At 36.7% G+C, this 25,405-nt stretch overlaps 1 protein-coding gene across 1 annotated transcript in view; it reads right to left on the bottom strand.

The window, feature by feature from the left end:
- CFAP54 (cilia and flagella associated protein 54) overlaps positions 1-25,405 on the bottom strand; it is a gene marked incomplete at its 5' end in the record, with an annotated part of 318,667 nt that overhangs the window by 65,812 nt on the left and 227,450 nt on the right. The window contains 4 exons of the mRNA XM_082636308.1: positions 8,317-8,540; positions 9,963-10,136; positions 20,017-20,158; positions 20,675-20,773. Of these exons, the coding sequence (XP_082492434.1) occupies positions 8,317-8,540; positions 9,963-10,136; positions 20,017-20,158; positions 20,675-20,773 (639 nt within the window). The remainder of the gene's footprint in view (positions 1-8,316; positions 8,541-9,962; positions 10,137-20,016; positions 20,159-20,674; positions 20,774-25,405) is intronic.

The raw sequence follows: 25,405 nt of genomic DNA, 5'->3' as shown, positions 1-25,405 counted from the left end.
ACTGGTGAATATACTGAGGGCTTGGTTACAATTTATTATCTACTTTCTAATAGCATTCTTTGCAGTACCATATGCAAAATAAGACAGAGTTTTTGCTCTAAGAGGTTAAAATCCATTTCTCTCATTCCCTCTTTAAATGAATGTAGCTGATTTGTAAGTTTAGTCTTGGTGGATCTGGGCCCAACTCATCTGATGGAACTTGGTCCCTGAATCAGGAGTTTTCAAGAAACATAAATGTGTAGACTGCAATTGGCAACTTCATAAAATATTTACTTAGTTTTTTAAGGTAGCTAAGAAAGTAAAGCATGAATGCTATCAACAAAATAAGAGTCTAGCCAGAGAGATAAAAATGGTGATAATAATATCTCAACTCTATAAAGGCTTTTCTTCAATGGAGTACAAACTATTTTCAAAATTAATTTCTTGTTATTCCCAAGATTACAGCATGGTAGCTGGAAAGCAGTTCTTCTACTGAACTCTTGACATCTAAGGTGTCTCAAAGGCTTGGTGACCAAGGGGAACATGTCAGTGGCTAGAAAGAAATGCCTGGTGTTTCTATAACACTTTGTACCTTCCATTTCTGAGTCTATTCAAGATACAATAGAAGACTGTCAATGCAAAGTCTTCAAAATAAAAATAAAGAGAGAAATAAATACATTGACCTTTCAAGTTGTCTACCGATAAAAGAAAAATCATGTCTGGACTGAAAGGTACTATCAAAGGTGAAAACTATTTAAAAATGTCTAGAGACTATCATAAAGGGATATGATAAGCCAGAATCCTCATTTATTAGCACTATTACACTAAAAACATGACCAAAATGCATAATAAATAAGATTATTAGGGTTTAATAGGGTTTAATCATTTAAAAGTGCTTAATAAAGATTAATTCTATGTCAGGCAGTTCACCAAAAAATCAGGTAAATAACTGATTCAGAAAAAAGTTCTCATACTTTTTCATATCTGAGCGCCTTTCAGAGGCTCTATTTTAGCAAAGAATTCATATTTAATAACTAGCTAAGTGGAGAAAAATAAAAAGCAAATACCTTCTATTTCAATATATATAGCATTTATTAGCATGATGGGCTAATAATAATAAACTGTAACAGAAATCAATTTTAAAATAGGGCATTTAATTTTCTATTCACTTTTTAAAAACGTAATTGCTAATGGTATTAATTACATAAGCTAGTCAATGGGCTATACACTGACTACTTTTTTTTTTTTAGAAATTTCATGTAATGTCTGAAACACTTATATTAACATATTTCTATACAAATAATCCAAAGAAAGTTGAGTATTAGTTGTTTTTTGTTTGTTTGTTTATACTGCAGGTTCTTATTAGTCATCAATTTTATACACATCAGTGTATACACGTCAATCCCAATCGCCCAATTCAGCACACCACCATCCCCACCCCACCATGGTTTTCCCCCCTTGGTGTCCACACGTCTGTTCTCTACATCTGTGTCTCAACTTCTGCCCTGAAAACCAGCTCATCTGTACCATTTTTCTAGGTTCCACATACATGTGTTAATATACAATATTTGTTTTTCTCTTTCTGACTTCCCTCTGTATGACAGTCTCAAGATCCATCCACGTCTCAGCAAATGACTCAATTTCATTCCTTTTTATGGCTGAGTAATATCCCATTGTATATATGTACCACCTCTTCTTTATGCCCATCTGTGGATGGGCATTTCGGTTGCTTCCATGACCTGGCTATTGCAAATAGTGCTGCAATGAACATTGGGGTGCATGTGTCTTTTTGAATTATGGTTTTCTCTGGGTATATTCCCAGTAGTGGGATTGCTGGATCATATGGTAATTCTATTTTTAGTTTATTAAGGAACCCCCATACTGTTCTCAATGATACAGTGGCTGTATCAATTTACATTCCCACTAACAGTGCAAGAGGGTTCCCTTTTCTCCACACCCTCTCCAGTATTTGCTGTTTGTAGATTTTCTGATGATGCCCATTCTAACTGGTGTGAGGTGATACCTCATTGTAGTTTTGATTTGCATTTCTCTAATAATTAGTGATGTTGAGCAGCTTTTCATGTGCTTCTTGGCCATCTGCATGTCTTCTTTGGAGAAATGTCTATTTAGGTCTTCTGCCCATTTTAGGATTGGGTTGTTTGTTTGTTTGTTTAATATTGAGCTACATGAGCTGTTTATATATCTTGGAGATTAATCCTTTGTCCGTTGATTTGTTTGCAAATATTTTCTCCCATTCTGAGGGCTGTCTTTTCGTCTCCCATTTTAGGATTGGGTTGTTTGTTTGTTTGTTTAATATTGAGCTGCATGAGCTGTTTATATATCTTGGAGATTAATCCTTTGTCCGTTCATTTGTTTGCAAATATTTTCTCCCATTCTGAGGGTTGTCTTTTCGTCTTGTTTATGGTTTCCTTTGCTGTGCAAAAGCTTTTAAGTTTCATTAGGTCTCATTTGTTTATTTTTGTTTTTATTTCCATTACTCTAGGAGGTGGATCAAAAAGATTTTGTTGTGATTTATGTAAAAGAGTGTTCTTCCTATGTTTTCCTCTAAGAGTTTTATAGTCTCCGGTCTTACATTTAGGTCTTGAATCCATTTTGAGTTTATTTTTGTGTACGGTGTTAGGGAGTATTCTAATTTCATTCTTTTACACGTAGCTGCCCAGTTTTCCCAGAACCACTTATTGAAGAGACTGTCTTTTCTCCATTATATATCTTTGCCTCCTTTGTCATAGATTAGTTGACCATAGGTGCGTGGGTTTATCTCTGGGCTTTCTATCTTGTTCCATTGATCTATGTTTCTGTTTTTGTGCCAGTACCATATTGTCTTGATTACTGTAGCTTTGTAGTATAGTCTGAAGTCAGGGAGTCTGATTCCTCCAGCTCCATTTTTTTTCCCTCAAGACTGCTTTGGCTATTCGGGGTCTTTTGTGTCTCCATACAAATTTTAAGATGATTTGTTCTAGTTACATAAAAAATGCCATTGGTAATTTGATAGGGATTGCATTGAATATGTAGATTGCTTTGGGTAGTAGAGTCATTTTCACAATATTGATTCTTCCAATCCAAGAACATGGTATATCTCTCCATCTATTTGTATCATCTTTAATTTCTTTCATCAGTGTCTTATAGTTTTCTGCATACAGGTCTTTTGTCTCCTTAGGTAGGTTTATTCCTAGGTATTTTATTCTTTTTGTTGCAACAGTAAATGGGAGTGTTTCCATAATTTCTCTTTCAGATTTTTCATCATTAGTGTATAGGAATGCAAGAGATTTCTGTGCATTAATTTTGTATCCTGCAACTTTACCAAGTTCATTGATAAGCTCTAGTAGTTTTCTGGTGGCATTTTTAGGATTCTCTATGTATAGTATCATGTCATATGCAAACAGTAACAATTTTACTTCTTCTTTTCCAATTTGAATTCCTTTTGTTTCTTTTTCTTCTCTGATTGCCATGTCTAGGACTTCCAAAACTATGTTGAATAATAGTGTTAGAGTGGACATCCTTGTCTTGTTCCTGATCTTAGAGGAAATGCTTTCAGTTTTTCACCATTGAGAATGATGTTTGCTGTGGGTTTCTCATATATGGCCTTTATTATGTTGAGGTAGGTTCCCTCTATGCCCACTTTCTGGAGAGTTTTTATCATAAATGGGTGTTTAATTTTGTCAAAAGCTTTTTCTGCATCTGACATGATCATATGGTTTTTATTCTTCAATTTGCTAATATGGTATATCATATTGATTGATTTGCATATATTGAAGAATCCTTGCATCCCTGGGATAAATCCCACTTGATTGTGGTGTATGATCCTTTTAATGTGTTGTTGGATTCTGTTGCTAGTATTTTGTTGAGGATTTTTGCATCTACATTCATCAGTGATATTGGTCTGTAATTTTCTTTTTTTGTAGTATCTTTGGTTTTTTTTATCAGGGTGATGGTGGCCTCATAGAATGAGTTTGGGAGTGTTCCTCCTCTGCAATTTTTTGGAAGAGTTTGAGAAGGATGGGTGTTAGCTCTTCTCTAAATGTTGGATGGAATTCACCTGTGAAGCCATCTGGTCCTGGACTTTTGTTTGTTGGAAGATTTTTAATCACAGTTTCGATTTCGTTACTTGAATTGGTCTGTTCATATTTTCTGTTTCTTCCTGGTTCAGTATTGGAAGATTATACCTTTCTAAGAATTTGTCCATTTCTTCCAGGTTGTCCATTTTATTGGCATAGAGTTGCTTGTAGTAGTCTCTTAGGATGCTTTGTATATCTGCGGTGTCTGTTGTAACTTCTCCTTTTTCATTTCTAATTTTATTGATTTGAGTCCTCTCCCTCTTTTTCTTGATGAGCCTGGCTAGTGGTTTATCAATTTTGTTTATCTTCTCAAAGAACCAGGTTTTAGTTTTATTGATCTTTGCTATTGTTTTCTTTGTTTCTATTTCATTTATTTCTGCTCTGATCTTTATGATTTCTTTCCTTCTGCTAACTTTGGGTTTTATTTTTTCTTCTTTCTCTAGTTCCTTTAGGTGTAAGGTTAGGTAGTTTACTTGAGATTTTTCTTGTTTCTTGAGGTAGGCTTGTATAGCTATAAACTTCCCTCTTAGAACTGCTTCTGCTGCATCCCATAGGTTTTGGATCATCGTGTTTTCATTGTCATTTGTCTCTAGGTATTTTTTGATTTCCTCTTTGATTTCTTCAGTGATCTCTTGGTTATTTAGTAACATATTGTTTAGCCTCCATGTATTTGTGTTTTTTACATTTTTTTCCTTGTAATTCATTTCTAATCTCATAGTGCTGTGGTCAGAAAAGATGCTTGATATGATTTCAATTTTCTTAATTTTACTGAGGCTTGATTTGTGACCCAAGATGTGATCTATCCTGGAGAATGTTCCTTATGCACTTGAGAAGAAAGTGTAATCTGCTGTTTTTGGATGGAATGTTCTGTAAATATTTTTTATATTTATAGTATGAATTTTCTATTCACTTTTAAAAAATGTAATATCTAATTGCTAATGGGATTAATTACATAAGCTAGTCGATGGGCTACACTGAGTACTTTTGATATGTTTGATTTATTGCTTGAAAGGAATGAAACAACAGACCTACCAGAAGCACTCTTGTTCGCCACGTCCTATAAACAACAAATCACTTTGCACTAATCAAATATTTGACCTTACGCAGTCTGTCACGGTCTAAACATGAATAACTCAGCATTGTGCAGCATTTTAATCATGTCCTTTTTGTTTTTTGGAATTTTTAATGTAATTTGTTTAGCACTTTTGTTTTTCCATCACAAAGCTTCAATAGACTTGACAACATACAGCTTCACAAAGCTGATGAGGATGACATGTAGCAATGATGGTTCTGGAAAGGCATCTACTTCTTTGTTGGGGAAAAGCAGGTTGTATCAAAGTATGGAAAGAGTTTGACTGAAATAGCCTCCTGAGTGATTAAAGGCTCAAAAATGTTATTATAAAAATCAGCCAAGCTTGGAGATTATTTTTTTAAAAATCCAAAGGCTTTATGCTCATTTTCTGTCTGCCCCAGTGAAACAAACACATGATTAGGTGGCTTGCACCTGTCAGGCAAGCAACAGTGATCTCCAGAGCTGATTATCCTGGGACAGTGTTACACTAATTATATCCCCCCCCCAAGAAAGAGCAGGTGAAACAACTCTTTGATAATATTTCTACCATTTGAAATATCACATGTATTGATATTTACACTGTATTCAAGGTTGTACGTTTGGAGCGTCATCCTTAGGAACTGGATAATGATAGGCTGTCCTTAATACTGAAATATTCAAGCAAAGTTCCTTTCAGAAGAGTATTTACGAAATCATACATATTAGTTCCCAAACTCTTATAAAATATTCACAAGAATACAACCATTGAAACTATAGTTCTCAACCTTCCCATTCTCTCTCCCCTACTCCAAAACACCTGAAGTGTCTGGGACATGTGGCAGTAAACCTCAAGGTAGTCTTGGTTCTGAGGATGGGTGAACCAGACTCTGGTGTTAGATGGAAATGATGTGACCCCACTCCACAGTTTCCTGCACTGTGGAGGGCCAGACATTAACGATACATTCCTGGCCTTTCCACCTCCTCTCACTCCTCTCCCTCAAGAGAATTACTTGATCGGTGAATTTGAGAAAAAGAATTTTGAATATGCATTATTCTGCTCTCTCTGCTTCGGAGCATACTGTTTGTAGGGAGTGAACAGTCTCTGCTCCTTCATGCAACAGATTTTAAAGGGTTTCTGTCCCCACAGATTTTAAGTAGGCCTGTAATGATCTCCCTCCCTGCCAAAACCCCCAAGCCTGGATTGGTAGAACTGTAAACTTTGCTAATCACGACTAGGGAGACCATTTACCAGTAAATATAAACCATATCCTACAATATCAACTTTGTGATTCATAAAGTTGGGTATTTATTAATTCCACCATGGCTTACTCTTCTATTTCTCAAAGATTTAGAATCTGGGGCAGGAAATGGAAATGCTGAGTATTGGCCATCCCAATACCCCAGAATCCAGAAAGTAATTTGAAAAATCCTCCTATGTGGATTCCAATACACTGCCCTGGGGCCAACTCCATAACCCCAATTGAGGATAACTTCTTTAACTGAATTCTTAAATATTCCTTAGTAGGTCTTTCCACTACTTTTTAAAAGCACAGTTTATTCACAGTCATCCTACTCTCTTGTTCCAAAGAATGATTAAAAAAAATAATTTTATTATTATTTACCCCAAACATAAGGTTACTATATTCCAGTAGGATAAAATGAGAAAAGGTTCCCATTTGGAACAAGTCACATTTTCATGTCACTTCTCTCGGATAGTTGAAAACAGAAACATGAACGTGTCTGGTATGGGCAAGTCTATAATTATAAAAATTAAAGTAGTGTATGGTGAAGTCCAAAGTCAAGATAATTCAAAATAAGTGAATGTTTTTTTCCTATTTTAGAAAGAATTCTACGCAAATGATTTGATTTATTCATTTCACAATACATATTGACAACTTACGTTATGTCCTCTTAAGTTTTCTAGTATAATCTCAAACTCTGTATCTCAGAGCTGAACATACCAGCCTTCTCCACAAACATTCTCACCCTCTCGCCTCCACTGTATCTGCTAATGGTGTTACCATGCTCTAATGATCACAGAGGTTCCAAATGATGAAATAAGCATTGATCATTCTCTTGTCTTCACTTTCCAGCTCCACAGGGTCACTAAGCTGTTTTGTTTTGTTTTGTTTTCAATTTTACTGAAGCCATATCTTTTACATCCATCTCTTCCTTTCCATTCCTATGGTCATAAGCTTGATTACTTCATCAGCTCTTTCTTGGATAACTGCCTTTCGTTTACACTTTGCCAATCAGCCCTACACGCTACTGACAGTAGAAATAACATTATAATTTTCATATTCTTTCTGCTGTTAACCCTGCCATTTTCTCTTTAAAAGCATTCCTGAAGTGCTGCAATTTTCCTTTCTGCTATAACTCTACCCATCTCTCTCTGCTACCACACCAGAGCTATGCACAGCGACTATGCCTTATCCATTCCCGCTTCCTCTACCAACTAAGAGTGTCTGGCATATTGTTAGTATTCAACATATGCTTGTTGAATATACCAAATTTGAAACAAATCTCTATTTTTACTAAAACTCTGTACTTTTTCCGTGTCTTCCAATTCATCCACTTTGATAGTATATTTTAAAACTACTATTATTCAAGACCCCAGTAGCTTAAAAAAAAACTTCATTCATACTCCTCTTTTTATGTATCTTCAATAGGTAAATTAAAAGAAGTTTCCATATTACATATTTTGGGAGAGCCCATCCACTTTAATAACACTTGCCCCCTGTCAAAAAAAACAAAGCTTCAAGCTTTTAACTTTACTTAAAAAACCTTCCCTTTACTATTTATCACAATCGTGATTGCAAAAAAATACACAGAATGAATTTTTTTATTACATGTGTAAAACAAAGGTACAGAAATTGGGCATAGATTTAGAAACTCAGTCTAATTTTCTTATAGGGTGATTATATTGAAATTTGTATAACTTCTTGGCAAAATGACTCCCTGAGAGATACTGTTATGTGTAGGAATATAGAAAATTCTGAGACATTTTGAAGATTTATGAGAGCAGCAGAACAGGACATAAGAAAACAGAAAATCCAGGACGTCTGGTTGGCCTCTCTCTGGTAAAACAGAAACAAGCCTTCCCAGGAACTCTGAGGGAACTAGAAACCTTTGTGCCAGCATTGAGGTTAATGTGCTTCTTTCAGAAATACAAGGAGTCTTACAAAAACATATAACGTTTTAAAACATTACCTTGCTTGATGAGTCATATAAGAATTCTTCTGGAAAAGATGGATTTTCTATGACTTGAAATAGTTCTTTCGGAAATTCATCAATACAAGAAGAAGAATATAGCTGTAAGAATCTTTTAAGGAAAAAATGCATTTCTTTTTGGCGCAAAATCAATCCAGAGTTGAAAAGAGAAGTGAGAATTGTGTCATCTGGCAAAGACATTCCAGATCCTGGCTTCAGAGATGCTTAAAGGAAAAAAAAAAAAACCAAAACACTAATATAGAGTCACGTTAGATAACAAAATGGTCTCAATATTGTTGGCCTTTGCTCATTAACTTTATTCCTGTATATCCCCACGTCAGCTAGTGGCTGCCCATGACCTTCCTCCATTTTTCAAGCTTATACACTAATAGAATTGCTTCTGGCCAAGCTTAACAACGCAAAATATTCTATCTAGCTTATTTTGGGATTTCCCCCCAGAAAAACTTAAAGCAAAAATGTAGGTGCAGGTAATTTATTTGAAAACCGATGTCAAGTGAGAGAACGGGAAAAGTGTGATAGAGAGAAGAAAAGAGCCAAGAAAAGAGAGTGAGTTATGAAAGGGCTACAGCTATGGACAAGGAGGGCTCAGTCCTGCTGAGGACCTCCTGGAAAAAACATGTAACATTGTTCCATCAATGTTACAACTATCTACCAGTTCCCTACCTCAGGTTACTGCTGAGTGTGTGGAATCCCTGGTACTTCCAGGCTGTCCTGCCTGCATGCTGGGCCGTAGTAACTTCTGAGAAAGCCCAGAGCAGAAAGCAGTAAAATGTGGGCAATTGACATGGGAAGCACCAGCAGGTGAATCCAGAAGTGAGCTGAGTTGATAAGGGGGAGGGCATCACCAGAGCCTGCTGCACTGGCTCATGTCCACTTCCTTGACATTGAACTCTTGGCCCCATCATGATGCACCTTCTACCCAACACCTTTCCGAATGCTTGTCCATCCCATCGCTAACTCCCAATAACCATGCTAAGCCACTCCGTGACTCGGCCTATTTGCCCTGCTGGCTTCTCCATCACTGGGCGCTGGCATGGTCAACCTGTCTTTTCCAACTGTTTGCCAATAAGCAACACTGAATCACCAATTTTATGGGCACAGATGAACACATTGTCACAAAAACATAGGAGGAACTGATTTAAAGCAGATTATACAAGTTTTTCTGGATATTCTTTAGATAGCATCAATGATTTAAAAGAAAAAAACTGAACAAAATCCAAAACTTCGTGGAGTTAAATATCCTATCTTCCCCTTTACATACTGGATACTGGAACACTCTCTCCTTAAAGCCAAAATTTCATCTTGTTCATTTTATAAGCTGTCACATTATGGTCACTCTGATTCTTAAACATTTTGACCCACACACCACTTTGGCAGTCTTGGGGGATGCCTCTGGATGCCTCCTTCTAAGGACGTTTTTAAATATATTGAAATACAGTTCTATCCAAAGGTCCATGTATCTCAGTTTAAGAACCCCTAAAATTTCCATCTTCTGATGAGAGTTCACTCAGAAAGAAGTCAAAAGTATTTTATAATTCTAAATAAGAAATATGACTTAAACAATAAGTTTAAACAATATATTCCTGGAAAGGAATATATTTTTTCTTAACACAGAAAAGGCCTACCTAGCAGTTTGCTCATATTATTAATTCTTTGCAGGTGAATATAATAGCGCAGCAGAAGAATCCATGTAATATCCACTTTAATTGGGGTTTTTTCCCCAGTATCTACATTCTCATATATCTCATCACTAGGGTAAGAGAATGTACAGGCAGTCTGGAAGGCAACTTGGTAGTTATCTGAAAGTAAAAAAAAAAAAAAATTGGAATACAAATATGCTTTCCTTGAAAAATAACCATATGTGAAAAAAGAAAAGCAAAACTCATAAAGGAAATACTGACACTTAGGACTGCATTCAATTAAAAAAATTTTATATCACAAAAGACACCAAACACAAAGTTAAATGACAAACCATAGACTGAGAAAAGATATTTAGAATACACAAATTATTTTTTCTCTACTATGTAATCAATAAGAAAAAGTCAGCTAGTTCAACAGAAACATGGACAAAAAATTTCAACAGGCAACTCACAGAAAAGGAAACCCAAATGGCCAAAATTTTTTAGCATCATTAAAAATCAGATAAATGCAATTTAAAATGAAATACCATTTCACATTCCTCAGGAATTAACAGAAACTAAAATCTGAAAATAATAAATATTGTTAATAATGTGAAGAAACCAGAATTCTCATACAGCACTTGTGAAAGCAAATTCCTGGGCAGGGTCTAATAAAATTTTAAATGCAGATACTCATATATGTGTACCAGGAGTCTTGCAGAAGACACTCATGGCAGCATTGTTTGTATTACCAAAAAAAAGAAAAAGGAAACTTGAATAAATACAGGCATTAATTTGATGGCATTTAAAATGAATTAACTAAATCCACAAGGGAGAAACTATAGTCCATGGGACAAATCAGGCCCATGCATGTTTATGTATGACCCATGAGCTAAGAATGGTTTTTATATTTTTAAGTGGTTGAAAAAACTTAAAAAATAGTATTTTGTGACATGTGAAAGTTATATGAAATTCAAATGTCAGTGTCCATAACTAAAGCCTTAATGGAATACAGCCATGTTCATTCATTTACATTTTGTCTATGGTTCCTTTCACATTAACACAGCAGAGTTGAATAGCTGCAACAGAGACCACAAAGTGTAAAATATTTACTATTTGGCCCTTTATAAAAACATTTACTGACCCAGACTTTGCTCATGAAAGATAAAGTGGAGAAAAATACCTAAAGATAATAAAGTAACATAGAGACATCAATAGTCTCCACACGAAAACAACAATCAGTAGAAATCTAATGAAAAAATTTTGCAATACCAATAAAAAGGTAAAATATCCAGAAATAAACCTGAAAAGAAGTATACAAGATCTATATAAAGAAAACATTAAAACACTCCTAAGGGACTAATATTTTTTTAAAAGGCATGAACTAAAAAATATAGGACATAAAATATTCTTGGTTAGACTCAATAAAAGAAAAATTTTATTTCTAAGATAAAATATAAAGGTAATGAAATTCCAATGAAATTATGAGAGAGCTTTTTTAACTAGACAAGCTGCTTCCAAAGTAAAAAAAAAAAACAATTTTGAAAAGAAAGAGTAATGAGTGGGGACTTACTCTAATCGATATTAAATATATTATAAGGCTACAATAATTAAAACTGTGTGGTACTGAAACCTGAATAGACAGATCAATAGGAAATGAGTAAAAAGTACAGAAATAGGGTAGCCATCTGGAAAAACTAAAATTGTATCCATTTGTTATTTTTTAAATATTCCAAATAGATTTCCATAAATTAGTAAAAGGGTCCATGGGAGAACTTATTCATAGTCTCAGAATAGGGACAAAACCTTTCTAACTATGACATAAATGCAAAACTTATCAAAGAAAAGGTTAATAATGTATACCATTTAGAAATAAAAAGTTTCCTCATGGGACAGAACCACCATAAAGAAGGCTAAATAATAACTGATAATTGAAATAATATATTTGCAAATAATATCACAGTTAAAGGGTTGATTTCTATAATTAAGAGCTTCTACAAATTTTTAAAGAAAAGGCAATGGAAAACAACCAACTCAAAAAAAAAAAAAAAGAGCAAACCATAGGCAGAAAGTTCACACAAAAGATGCTTAAGCTTAGTCCTAGTAAGAGATGTGTAAATTAAAATTAAATCTTCCCTTCCTAGTATATTGACAAAGGTTTAAAAATGTTTATAATATACCTGTATCAACAAGGGTATGGGGAAAAATGACCTTTTATTAATTACTGGCAGGAAAACAAATTGGCATAACCTTTATGGAAGGTGTTTTGCAAACCTTATCAAAATTACAAATGATTCTACCCTTTGATACAGAAATTTTCCTTATGGGAATTGACCCAATCAATATACTAGCTTATGAACAAAATATTATACATATATAATTATACATATACTATATATATAAATCATATACATATGACATTTATAAATATACATATATATCATATATGTGTAAAACTTTGTACATAGGTTAGTATATCTATTGGGTCAATAGATATATATGTGATATATATATATCTAGAGCAAATTTGTATGTAATAGCAAAAGGGTAGAAACAACCTAAATATCTATCAAAGGAAGACTAATTATGGTGCATCTTTATAAAGATTATGCAACAATAAAAAGAAGCTACGTATTGATTTGAAAAAAATTGCCAACAGATACACTTACATTAGGTTGAAGAAAAACAATGAGGAAGGAGCATAAAATTATGCATACTAATGGTTATACTGTTATTTGTATTTTGAAAGGAAAAATATCAGTGTATTAGTGTGCACCATATTGGTTCACTCAACATTTTTCCTAATCTCTGAATGTGCTTACCTATATTGAAGAAGTTGCAGAGATAAAAATCACATTTCTGAGATTTCCTTGCAGCTAGGGCCCTGGATGAGATTTAGGTATCACAAATTCAGTGCATTCATGAAAGACCGGAAGTTGGCACAGGACTAAGTGGTGCAGAAGATAAGAGTCAAAGCATCTTTTGCTTGTGTGGATTCTGGCAGAGGTGGTGCGGTTGGTGAGGCTGCAGCTAGAGCAGAGTCTTCCTATTTTGCAGGCAGATTTCTGATTCTACAGCTTCCCTTATGCTATGGTCTGATCGTTTGTGTTCCCACCCTCCTGAAATTCATATGTTGAAATCCTAACCCCCCAAAGTGATGGTATTAGTGCCTTTATAAAAGAGGCTCCAGAGAGCCCTAGCCCTTTCTACCATGTGAGGACAAAGCAAGAAGGCACCATCTACGCACCAGAAAGGGGGCCCTCACCAGACACTGAATCTGCTGGTGCCCTGATATCGGACTTCTAACCTCCAAACCTATAAGAAATACATTTCTGTTGTTTATAAGCTACCCAGTCTGTGGTATTTTCTTATAGCAGCACGAACAGACTAAGACACTTTATAAAACAAAAGAAGACAAAAACCAGCATTCCCTTGGTAATCCAGTTATGTATGGCTTAGTCATTTCTGGATGCTCAGCCTGGAATTTGTTTCTTTAGCCCTCACAGGGATTTTGAAAGTCCTTTAATAAATCTCCTCCTGCTTAAACAAATTGGAGTGGATTCTGTCCTCTATAACAGAACCTTGACAGTTTGTATAAGCATGTGATATCTCTGGTAGAGAACACAGGAAACCAATTGTGGTAGGCAGAATAATGGTCCCCTAAAGATTTCCATGCCCTAATCCCCAGAACCTGTGAATCTGTTAGGTTACAGGGCAAAGGAGAATTAAGATTGCAGACGGAATTAAGGTTGCCTGTCAACTGACCTTGAAATGGGGAGATTATCCTACGTTATCCATGTGGGCTTAGTGTAATCATAGGGGTCTTTATATGTAGAAAAGGGAAGCAGAAGACTGAGTGTATCAGAGTCAGAGAGACTGAAGATGCTACTCTGATGGCTTGGAAGCTACAGGAAGGGGCCACAGGCCAAGAAACTCAGGTGGTCTCTAGAAGCTGAAAAAGCTTAGGAAACATTCTCCCCCAATGCCTCCAGAGGAATGTAGCCCTGCTGACACCTTAATTTTAGCCCAGTAAGGCCTATTTTGGACTTCAGAACTCCAGAACTGTAAGATAATATATTGCGTTGCTTTAAGCCACTAAATTTGTGGTTACTTGTTACAGCAGGAATAGGACCTTAATATTCTGACAACACTGACTGCCTCTGGGGAGGAGAACTGAGGCACTTGCAGAGAAGATGGAAGGGAGACATTCTCTCCATACCCTTATATGACTTTTGAGTTGTGATTCTTGAGAATAAATTACCTATGCAAAAAGTTGAACTAAATTAAAAGAAAAAAAGAACCTCGATACATATTTGGCCAATGTCATTTGGTCTTTTTTTTTTTTAAAGATTTATTTATTATTTATTTTTGGCTGTGTCGGGTCTTAGTTGCAGCATGCGGAATGTTCGCTGAGGCATGTGGGTGGGATCTTTCATTGCGGCGTGCGGGTTTCTCTCTAGTTACGGCGTGTGAGTTTTCTCTCTCTAGTTGTGGAGTGCGAGTTCCAGAGTATGTGGGCTCTGTAGTTTGCAGCATGCAGGCTCCCTAGCTGAGGCGCACGAGCTCAGTAGTTGTGGTGTACGGGCTTAGATGCCCCGCGGCATGTGGGATCTTAGTTCCCTGACCAGGGATCAAACCAGGGTCCCCTGCATTGGCAGGTGGATTCTTTACTAATGGACCACCAGGGAAGTCCCTGTCATTTGGTCTTTAACGTCACAGAGAAAAATTAAGACCAGTACAATTTCTGTTCCTTTGTAGAAAGTCTGCTTTTTCTGCTTACAATTTTTTTCTTCCTCTTTATAATCCAAAAATGATGCCAAAATTTGTCCAGGTGTCATCTGTGCTATCTTTAAGTTTATCTTCAGAAGAATTTCTTGGAGGGAGAGTCCTTTATACCCTGCATTGAAGAGTATCCCTTTGCAACAGTTTCCACTATCCCCAGCCAGATCTGCATGCTTTCACTGGTTCTGGGCCAGTATTTATGCTCATTTCCCTGCATCATTCAGGAGGTGTGAATTCCAACCTCACAGTCTTAGGTGGTTTCTGACTTCTCCCCTGTGGTTGCTTTTTGGCCCTCACTGGGCACTTGGCATGTTGCCCTGCAGCTACGCAGGCCAGTGGGCAGCGTACTTCTAGTCCTCAATTTGTGGACAAGCCCTCTCTGAACGCCAATGTTATGCAGTTAGCTAGGTTCTGACTTTCCCTACCTGCGGGGCCCTCTTTCCAGACCCCTTCTTTCACCAGGTATTCAAGTCCCAGCCCTGGCTGTTCCTGCTCCAGTGACTGCTCAGCTGCCGCTCTTGCTTAAAATTTCTCATTTTACTTTGGTGACTTGGGACCTCCCTTTCCTGATTTCATGCTCAGCTATAAATTAAAACAATTTTGGTTCTATTTTATCCAGCCTTGTAATAGGTTTGTACTGGGGAGGGCAGAAGCATCTTTCATGCCAGCTCAGGCCAACAGGTTGACCAGAAGTATCGATTCTGCATTTTGATTTCCTGGTAAAACTTATTTATCACACCCAACACAACGATCCAGGGCACTGCCTTTAGAATTGTATAGATGAGGGTCTATATTAGCTGTGAACTATCACCCAGAGTTCAATACCTCTCCCAGCACCTTGCCACATTTAATAAATGTGCATAGTGACACTCTCACAGGACTTTCCTAAAGGATAAATGAAATCACACAAGAAAGCACCAGCACACAGCATCAGGAGTGACTGCTTAGGTTCTGCTAAGAGTTTCAAACCATCTTGTTAGATTTCCTTTGGTTCCTTCAAGGGTCAATCTTCCTCTGAGTCTTCAGGATAGCATCCCATGGCGTTCATGTGGCAATATTTTCTCACATGTGTCATCTGTTGTTTCTTATTTTCTCACTGTTGACTGTCTAGAATAGGGTTTCTTCATGCCTCGTGTCCGACAATAGAGAGTGGAGAACGTATGCTCTGCCCTTGGTCATGGTACCGTCCTTTCTCAGATTTACGTGAGCAAAGGGCAGAGCTCTGAGTGGAACATCTAGACTCTTGCAGACATCTGCCCAGGACAGCTCTGCTTCGCTGAGGATGGTTCTCATCATACCCTCATTGTATGAATTGCTGACACTCTGGACTGATACAGCACATATACACACACATGCTCATACACACACACACACACAAAATCAATGTTGTAAGCATGAATGATTTATCTCCATTCTCACCTGTACATCGTTTAATTATTCAGGATTTGAGGATATAATGTGTCTCCCTAGTTCCCCAGCACTATGGGAAATTGTGTCTCAGAGGAACAGAAAAAGCCAAGAGAGCAGCAGAGGAATGACATCTCAGTTTTTAGTTGGCATTGACCCATGTCTCTGAGCCAGGGGCAAGACAGTATGGGAAAGACAAATCATATTTTTTTCAGGATGGACTGTTTTCTCTGTTTCAAGAGGCAAAACATGTACTCGTTGATTCTCGGTCAGTTGATTCTCAGTTCTGCTCCATAGATCTCTACGTTCTGACAGTAGGTTCATCAACATTGATTTCTGGCATGACATGTATTTATATTTTTCCATATATCAAGTGTATTTAGTTGTGAGAGGCTGCATCCGGAACCACTAATCCTAAATGTTGCTTTTAATTCAAAGTGTATTATAGAATTTAATAATTTTTAATCCTAGCTGATTTTTTTATTAAGCCCACAGGAAAATCAAGACAAAAAGATGGTGTATATTTGAATATAACTGGGCCCAAAGTAGACACGGGGTAAATGTTTTTTTGCATTCAATCTAAATATGGCCCCATATCGCCAGTAGCATCATTTCAGGGTCTCTATTCCTACAAGACAATGTAAAAGAAACCTCAATACATTGGACCAGCTACAACACTCAATTCTCTTATTGTTCTATAGACATCATACAATTGCTCTCTGGTTCTGGCAAGATAATCTATATTCCATCCTCCACACGTGACTGGTCTATTTTGTCACCATGCTTCTCTGATTGTCAACTGCTCTGCTGAGAAAATGAGCTCCCCCTCCTATCTGGTGTCCATGCCTCCAATTCATTTGTATCTGCCCCACATGTACTTCTTTCAGAAAAAAAAGTTCCTCATAAACTCATATGCCCACCCCACCTGTGTCCAGCTTTAGATTAAAATACATTAATCTGCCTCCATTAATTAATATGGTCCTCTTAAAAGCTGCATTTATATGATTTCAAAGTGGATGCCTGTTCTGATGGCCAAAGACTGGAAGCTCATGGAAGGCAAGACCCACTCCTTGGTGTGTTCTGTGACTCCTCCCTCCCTCTGGACAGAAATATCTGGTACAGGGCTTGGCACACAAAAACAATGGATATCATTTACCACATTGTGTACAGGTAAATGCTAGTGAAGGTAAATCACTGAAGGGGTTTTCTCCTGGATGCTAATATATGCTAATGCAAGGAAAATCAAACAATTTTTATTCGTTATTGTTGCCCTTTAGCAATTCATTATAATATGAACCTCACTGCCATCTGGGTATTTGCAGCAATCAGTTGGGGATTCAATATTTCCTTCCAACCCAAATACTGAAGTGAGGGAAATCATAACATGAATTAATGATCAGTCTGCTAGGAATATACTGGAGGGCAAAATTATTATTCTTAAGGCAAAATACAAAATGAATTGGACTTTAAAATTTGGTCATTTCAAATTACTATCTTGGTACGACAGTACAGGAGTGCTAATGGTACAAGATGAAAACTGAAAATTGGAAGATGGTAGGAAAACCACTGAAATAGGAAAGTAAAGCATAAATTCTAGTAATAAGCAGAGCTGAGATGAAGACTACCTGCCCATTTGGATCAATTAAGATCATCTGGTTAGGGGATGCCGTTGCCCACAGGTGACATTACTAACTGATCACCGCAGCACCTTTTCCAGTGTTTCCATACAGAAGTTCAGAATTCTTCTCAGGTGGCTACCAGCCATAGACTGAACGTGCCATTAGTGATAGTTTGGATTATCATTCCACAAACATGCACACCCCTCTTCCTTCCTCTACAGGCAGAGTCTAATTCCCTGCCTCACTGGTATTGGACTTGGCCATGTGACTTGCTATGCCTAATGGGATTTAATGTGAAGAAAGGCCTCAAGTGTGCTTCTGTGCTTGGTCTTGGTCTTGTGCTCTGGTTTATACCCTGAGAACAGCAGGTCCCAGGTAGCCACAGCCTCTTTAGCCTGGGTCTCATAACAAATGTACACAGAGTACACCTGAACTCAGCCTGCAGCCTGAAGCAGAACACATGAGACAAGTAAAAGAATGAAGTCATGTTGTTCTAGCCACTGAGTTTTAGGGTCATTTGGTATACAGTATAATTTTGCCAAAAACTGATTAATACAGCATTTTAGATGAAACTTATTTGTTATCCCTGGCCTAAAAACTAGTAAAACAAGAAAATGTCTAGGATAAAGTAGACAGACGTTTCAGAGGTAATACGGGGCCATTATGAAAAAGAAATAGCCATGTTGGAAGCCATGTTCAGCCATGTTGAATCACAGTCTTAAAGTTTTCAGATTTCAGTCTTATCCATAAATAAATCTAATTCACTCAGTCTTCAGATTAGGACAAATGAGGTTGAGAGAAATTAAATGATTTGACAGGATCAAGGTGTAAGTTGAACCCTCTTCATTATTAATATTGCATTCTCTTTGTAGCAAAACAATAATGTGTGCTTCTAAGAGGACTGCCTTCCTGGCATTCTGAACCAGGGAGAACTGAGTTGACGAGCAATGTCAAGAGAATAAAGCGGTGACCAGCCCCTGCTGCCAGACTGCCCTGCTTTGTCCCCTGGGAGCCTATCTATGGGGACTCTAAGGAAGGCCATGCACCCAGTCTGAGATCCAGGCCACGGTCCGGAAATCTGATGAAGCAAAATCCTACTAGGCATGAAGGCAATAAAAATAAGGAAACAATACCTTGGCATAAAAATCCATCTGACGGTTTAACCTCAGGGCAAACCATTTTTAGGTTGGAAAATAGTCTGGGCCACCTATTCTTCAGGAGAGAGTCATGAAGGAGATGATTTCAGACACGAACTCTTCAGCTAAGGGTGACTTAACCTTAACCAGCAGAGTAAGCTACTGCATATAGGTGTGATTTCAGAGGCTTTAGGAAGACCGTTCCCACCCTCATCAGGTTAAAGTTAACACTTTCATTCCCTTTGGCTCAATGCTCACCTAGTGCCAAGCAAAATTAGATACTGTTATTCCTAAAATATCCTTCTGGAAGTAAGACTCCAGTACTTGGCTCCTTAGAACCTATCTAAGTGTTTAGCACACAAGAAGCACTCAATAAATACTTCTTGAATAAATGAACGGGCAAACGTGTAAGTGATTGTTCAATATCTATGTTACTGCTGATATGACTTAGAGGTTTACATTATAGTTTACTAACCAACAAAGGCATCATAAGTAAGAAAAAACATAGCAGTAAAGTCAAGTTTAAATTCCACTAACCTCTCATTCATTCATTTAACAAATACTAATATCAAATGACGGCTATGTGTAAGCAATGTGTGATTTTCTGTAGACAGAGCAGCAAATCAAATAGCTAAAGTCCCTGCTCTCAGGAAGCTGACAATAGTTTAATAAGAGAAATAGTTCAAACTTGCACAGGCACACACACACACACACACACACACACATATAAAAGAACTAATAAGAAGGACAGGGAGTCATATGAGAGTGTAAGAGTGAGTACACATTTTACAGGATCAGAGAAGGTCCCTCAAATAAATAATCCCAAAAGGTCTCATTTGAAATGTGTGAACTGGAAAATAAACAGACATCAGGAAATACCATTTTTTCACAGAGCCCTGCATCTGAAATGCAGCAGCAGATGGAGTACCATGTATGTATGTACAGTGAGCTGAGGCCCCTATGTTTTAGCAGCTAGATCCTAAGACCTCATCCTCTTCCAGAGGTTCCCCAAACTATTGTTATTTTTAAGTTAAAATCTCTATAATTAAACCTTTGAAACTTGATTACATATGACATATATTACAATTTTATAAAATGCCTAACATTCAAACATACCAAGCAAATAATCTGTGTATGAAGACAAAAGATCCATGGTGGCAAATTCTGGGATATTCAGTAATGCCTGTTGACTAACTTTATCAGTTCTAGCATTTGTCTTTCCGATAAGTAGGTTGATTGCCAGCACAGCCTCACTGACCTAAAATTAATGCATAATTAGAGTTCATAAATGCAAGCTTTCTGATTCATAGATTATCCATTAGGTAAATAATGTGAAAAAGCAAATTCATAAAATAACATTTGGTACACATTAGGGAAAAAATAAAGACAAACTGAAAAACAATATGTGACCCCCAACATGTAGTATATATCATAGTCAAACAAATCATGACTGTTGACAATTTAATCAATAAATAAGTCATTTTGAATAGGCTACCTCCCCTAGCTATAACAGATACTTGCCAAAATGTGTGTCAAATATGTGCACATGTGTATCTCCCATTATTTTCATTAAAGAAAAGTTGAATCAAACCAAGTCTGGCTAATAGCAATTAAAAACGCTACACATATAAAGAGCACTTCTAATCTTCCCAAAGAAACATCACTGGTGCAAATCCCAAAGAATGTGATATTTTCCTTTCTCTTGTATCAATACATTGTTTTGCCTTAACAGATGGGACGATAATAAGAAGAGTTAAATAAAACTCACACCAACCTGTGCAGCAGCTCTTATTGCAATCCAGGCAAATAAATTGAGCATTTCAGATTTATTTACTGTTGGTTCTTTAATAGAACTATGCCTTCTGGGAAGAGCCTAAAAAATATGGCAAATGTTTTATGACAAAGATAGATAAAGATATCATAAAGTTTCGTGATAGATTTTCTCATCTTCAGAAGATGAGATTTTAGTGGAACACTACATGGTCATTAAGTGTAATAATGTATATTCATCTATTGACATGAAAAGGCATCCAAACTATCTTAAGCAAAAGAAAAGTATAGGTTACAAAACAACATACAAAATATGATCCTATTTTTTAAAAGATAGGTACACACATATATTCCCTGTATACACAAGCAGAGAAAATTATCAATATCCCAGGTTTTAAGGGTAATTTAATTATTTTTATCTTTTTGGGATTTTCTAGATGAGTTTACATTATTTGAATAAAAATAAAATAAACACAAACTGCATTTTAAGTAAATGTTATTTACCATCTTAATAGAGGATGTAGAAATTGAATATATATTGTGTGTAAAGACATCAGAAACAAGAATATTACTTAAAGGTTTTTGATAGGTATTTGCTATCAGTTTTCTAACTACAAAACTATTAAAGGGATGACTGTAATCATAACGTTCCATAGAATAGCAAAAAGTGACAATGAACGGAGATATGTTTAACATGGGAGGGTGTGTGTGTGTGTTCAGCTTTTAAATATAAAAAAGTCAATAGTATAGAAGTAAACAGAAACTCCACCAGAAACAAAGTATCTGTTTTACATTTTTAAAGTATTAATAGTCAATTTTAAAGATTTAACTAATCTGTAAAAACTATTCAATTAGATTGCTTATTCTAATTTTTGATGGTCGTATTTTGGCCGATTTTTAAAATCTTCAACAAAACTCCAGAATAAAACAAGCAATAACAAAAATATCTTTCTTTTACTTCTGGCTATAAGCCTCCCAAGGAAAAAGAAATGCAATGAATAAAGCTAATGCCAGAGCAGGAAATACAATGCACAAAGGCGGCCTGGCCCAGATCAAGTGTTAAGTTTGGAGGTAGACAGATGATACCTGGAGAGATCTGCCCATGGGGAATCTAAAATCTAAGCAATATAGTCCTGTTCCAAATATGGAGACCCCAGTCACCAACTGTAATAAAACTACTTAGGCTCTGTTGTAGCCATTGCCAGCTTACTGACTATATAAGCTTGGGCAATTCACCTGTTTAATTCTGGAAACAAGGTTAATAGGCATTGAGTGAAGAATATAGAATAACATTAAATAACTATATTGTAAGAACAATTAGTGACACACACATTCAAAAAAGAGAGCTCAGGGCTTCCCTGGTGGCGCAGTGGTTGAGAGTCCGCCTGCCGATGCAGGGGACACGGGTTCGTACCCCGGTGTGGGAAGATCCCACATGCCGCGGAGCGGCTGGGCCCATGAGCCATGGCTGCTGAGCCTGCGCGTCCGTAGCATGTGCTCCGCAAAGGGAGAGGCCCACGTACCGCAAAAAAAAAAAAGAGAGCTCATTTTGAATTGAGAGGAAGGTTTTATTGAGGAGGGATTGAGAGGTGTTCAACATTGAGTAGGAGATACTAGCTTATGCAAACAGGCAAGAAAAAGAAAAAAAAATGCATCTAGATAGGAAATGAAGAAGTTAAATTGTCTTTGTTTGCAGGAGACATGATGCTATTTGTAAAAAATTCCAAGATACACACACACGCCCCTCTAGAATAAATGTGTTTATTAGCAAAATCACAGGATACAAAACTCAATACTCATAAATCAACTGTATTTCTGTGTACCATCAATGAACAATCTGAAAGTAAAATTAAGAAAATACCTGTTCACAATAGAAATAAACTTAACAAAAATGTACAAAATTTGTACACTGAAAAGTAAAAAAACATTTTGAGAAAAATTAATATCTAAATAAATGAAGAGAGAGTTCATATTTATGAATTGGAGGATTTGACATTGTTAACATGCCAACTGTCCACAAATTGATCTATAGATTTAACACAATGTCTACCAAAATTCTGTTAGTTTTTTGGCAGAAATTGACAAGCAGATTCTAAAGTGTATATGAAAATGCAAAAGACTCAAAGTGAAAACAATTTTGAAAAGGAAGAAAATAACTGGAAGGCATGTACTTTCCAATTTCAAAAAACTTACTACAAGCCACACAGTAACCAAGACAATGGATACTCACATAAAGGTAGATTTATGGATCAATGGAATAGAATTGGAAGTCTAGGAATAAATATTTATATTTATGATCAATAAACTTTTTGACAAAGGAGCCAAGGCAATTCAGTAAAGAAAGTTTTTTCAACAAATGGTGCTGAGACAAATGGATATCTATGTGCAAAAATATGAATTTAGAGCCTTACCTCACACTTTACAAAAAAGATTAATTCAAAATGGACCATGGACTTAAACATTAAAGCTATAAAACTTTTAGAAGAAAACATACGAGAAAATCTTCAACATCTGGGGTTAGGTAAAGAGCTACCAAAACCACAAAACATAAAAGAAAAAGATGATAAATTGGACTTCATTAAAACTAAAAGCTTTTTTGTTTCCAAAGACACAATTAACAGCATGAAAAGACAAGCCACAACTGGGAAAAATATTTGCAAATTATGTATCTGATAAGAGATATATATCTAGAATATATATTTAAAAATTCTTACAACTCAGTGATAAAAAAAGATAACCCGATTTAGGCTATGGGCCAAGGATCTGAATAGACATTTTCCCAAAGAAGATATACAAATGGCTAATAAACACATGAAAAGATTTCAGTATCATTAACCATCAGGGAAATCAAAATCACAATGAAATATTACTTCATACCCACTAGGATGGCTATAACCAGAAAGATAAATAATAACAATTGTTATCAAGGATGTGGAGAAGTTGGAACTCTCATACACTGCTGGTAGGAATACACAATGGTACAGCCACTTTGGAAAACAATCTAACAGATCATCAACAGTCTAAACAGAGAGTTGACATATGACCCAGCAATTCCATTCTTAGGTATACACCCGAAGGAATTGAAAACATATGTCCACATAAAAAATTTGTATATGAATATTCAAAGCAGCATTGATCATAATAGCCAAAAAGTGGAAACAATTCGTATGTCCATCACCTGTTGAATGGATTAAGAAAATGTGGTATGGGCTCCCCTGATGGCACAGTGGTTAAGAATCTGCCTGCCAATGCAGGGGACACAGGTTCGATCCCTGGTCCGGGAAGATCCCACATGCCGCGGAACAACTAAGCCCGTGTGCCACAACTACTGAGCCTGCATTCTAGAGCCTGCGAGCCACAACTACTGAAGCCCGCGCACCTAGAGCCCGTGTTCCGCAACAAGAGAAGCCACCACAATGAGAAGACTGAACACCGCAACGAGGAGTGGCCCCCGCTCGCTGCAACTAGAGAAAGCTCGCACGCAGCAACAAAGACCTGCCAATGCAGCCAAAAACTAATTAATTAATTAATTATTTTAAAAGATACACAGAAAATAATGATCATAGTGTATAGAAGTATACTATTCTTTTCACTCAAATCTTATTTGTTCAATCTCTTAATTAATTAGAAACACCTCTCTAGAGAAGGCCCAAAAGGTGATATACTTCTATCCTAGAATCTTATCAATTTGCATTGCAAATTGCTATGGAAACAAATATTTTTGTTTTCTCTTATTGGACATAAAGATGTTTATCACACCACAAAAGTAAGTTTTCTATGTAATCATCTTGATGAAAAAAAAATAGCTGCTATCCACCTAAGGCAGCAACCATATGAGTAGTTCAGCTGACTGAAAGCTTATTTGCCTAAAGGTTTTAAATCATGTTTATGCTGCCTCAAAAATTAGAGATTTGACATCAAAATTTTCTGGAAAGATTTTTTGGTGGGTCAGAGGATTATTTAATAAGAATGAAATATATAATGCCTACTGAAATTTAAAGAATAAAAAACTAGACAGTTTTTCTTAAAAAATGAAAACAAAGTTACTGGGTTCATCCACCTCCAAACCACCCAACTTCCTGCCCAGAGGATCTCCCTCTGTCTGGATCCTTGGTACTCAAGTGTGGCCCACAGACCAGCAGCACAGGCATTACCCGGGAGCTCCTTAGAAAGGCCAAATCTCAGACCTCATCAGGATCACAGGATCCCTGGAGATGTTTCTGCCCCTTATTTGGAAGTGCTGCTTGAGGGAGTACATGCCTCTGCCACTCTTTACACGCTCCCTCCCAATCCATCAAATCCCACTTTCCAGCTCTTTCCACCACAGTCATTCACAATCCCACCAACCAGAGTTATTTCCTAATCCTAAATTTCACCACCTAAAGCACCCCCCCGCCTTCCTTCACTTCTCTTCCTCCCACCTTTCTTCCTCTTGCTGTCTTCCTTTCCAGGTTTATTATCTGTCTCCCTCCACTGAAGAGTAAGTGCATGGAAGCAAGCACTGAGTTTGTCTTGAATCTTGCTTTATCACCTTCCAGAGTATGGTCTGGGTCATAGTACATGCTCAGTAGATATGGGATGAATGAACGAATGACTCTTTTCAACAGGTGATCTGTTTGCAAGCCACGTCAGTGGTGAAAACCATACATGTCCATCTGCTTAACCAGTATGTCATTTCCTGCAATCTCCTGATCAATACTAATGACTTAGAGTATTTATATACACCTACATTTCA

Source organism: Mesoplodon mirus, assembly GCF_964341445.2.
Source record: "Mesoplodon mirus genome assembly, chromosome: 11".
NCBI classification, from domain to species: Eukaryota; Metazoa; Chordata; class Mammalia; order Artiodactyla; family Ziphiidae; genus Mesoplodon; species Mesoplodon mirus.
This window is presented reverse-complemented; position numbering and strand designations above follow the sequence as displayed.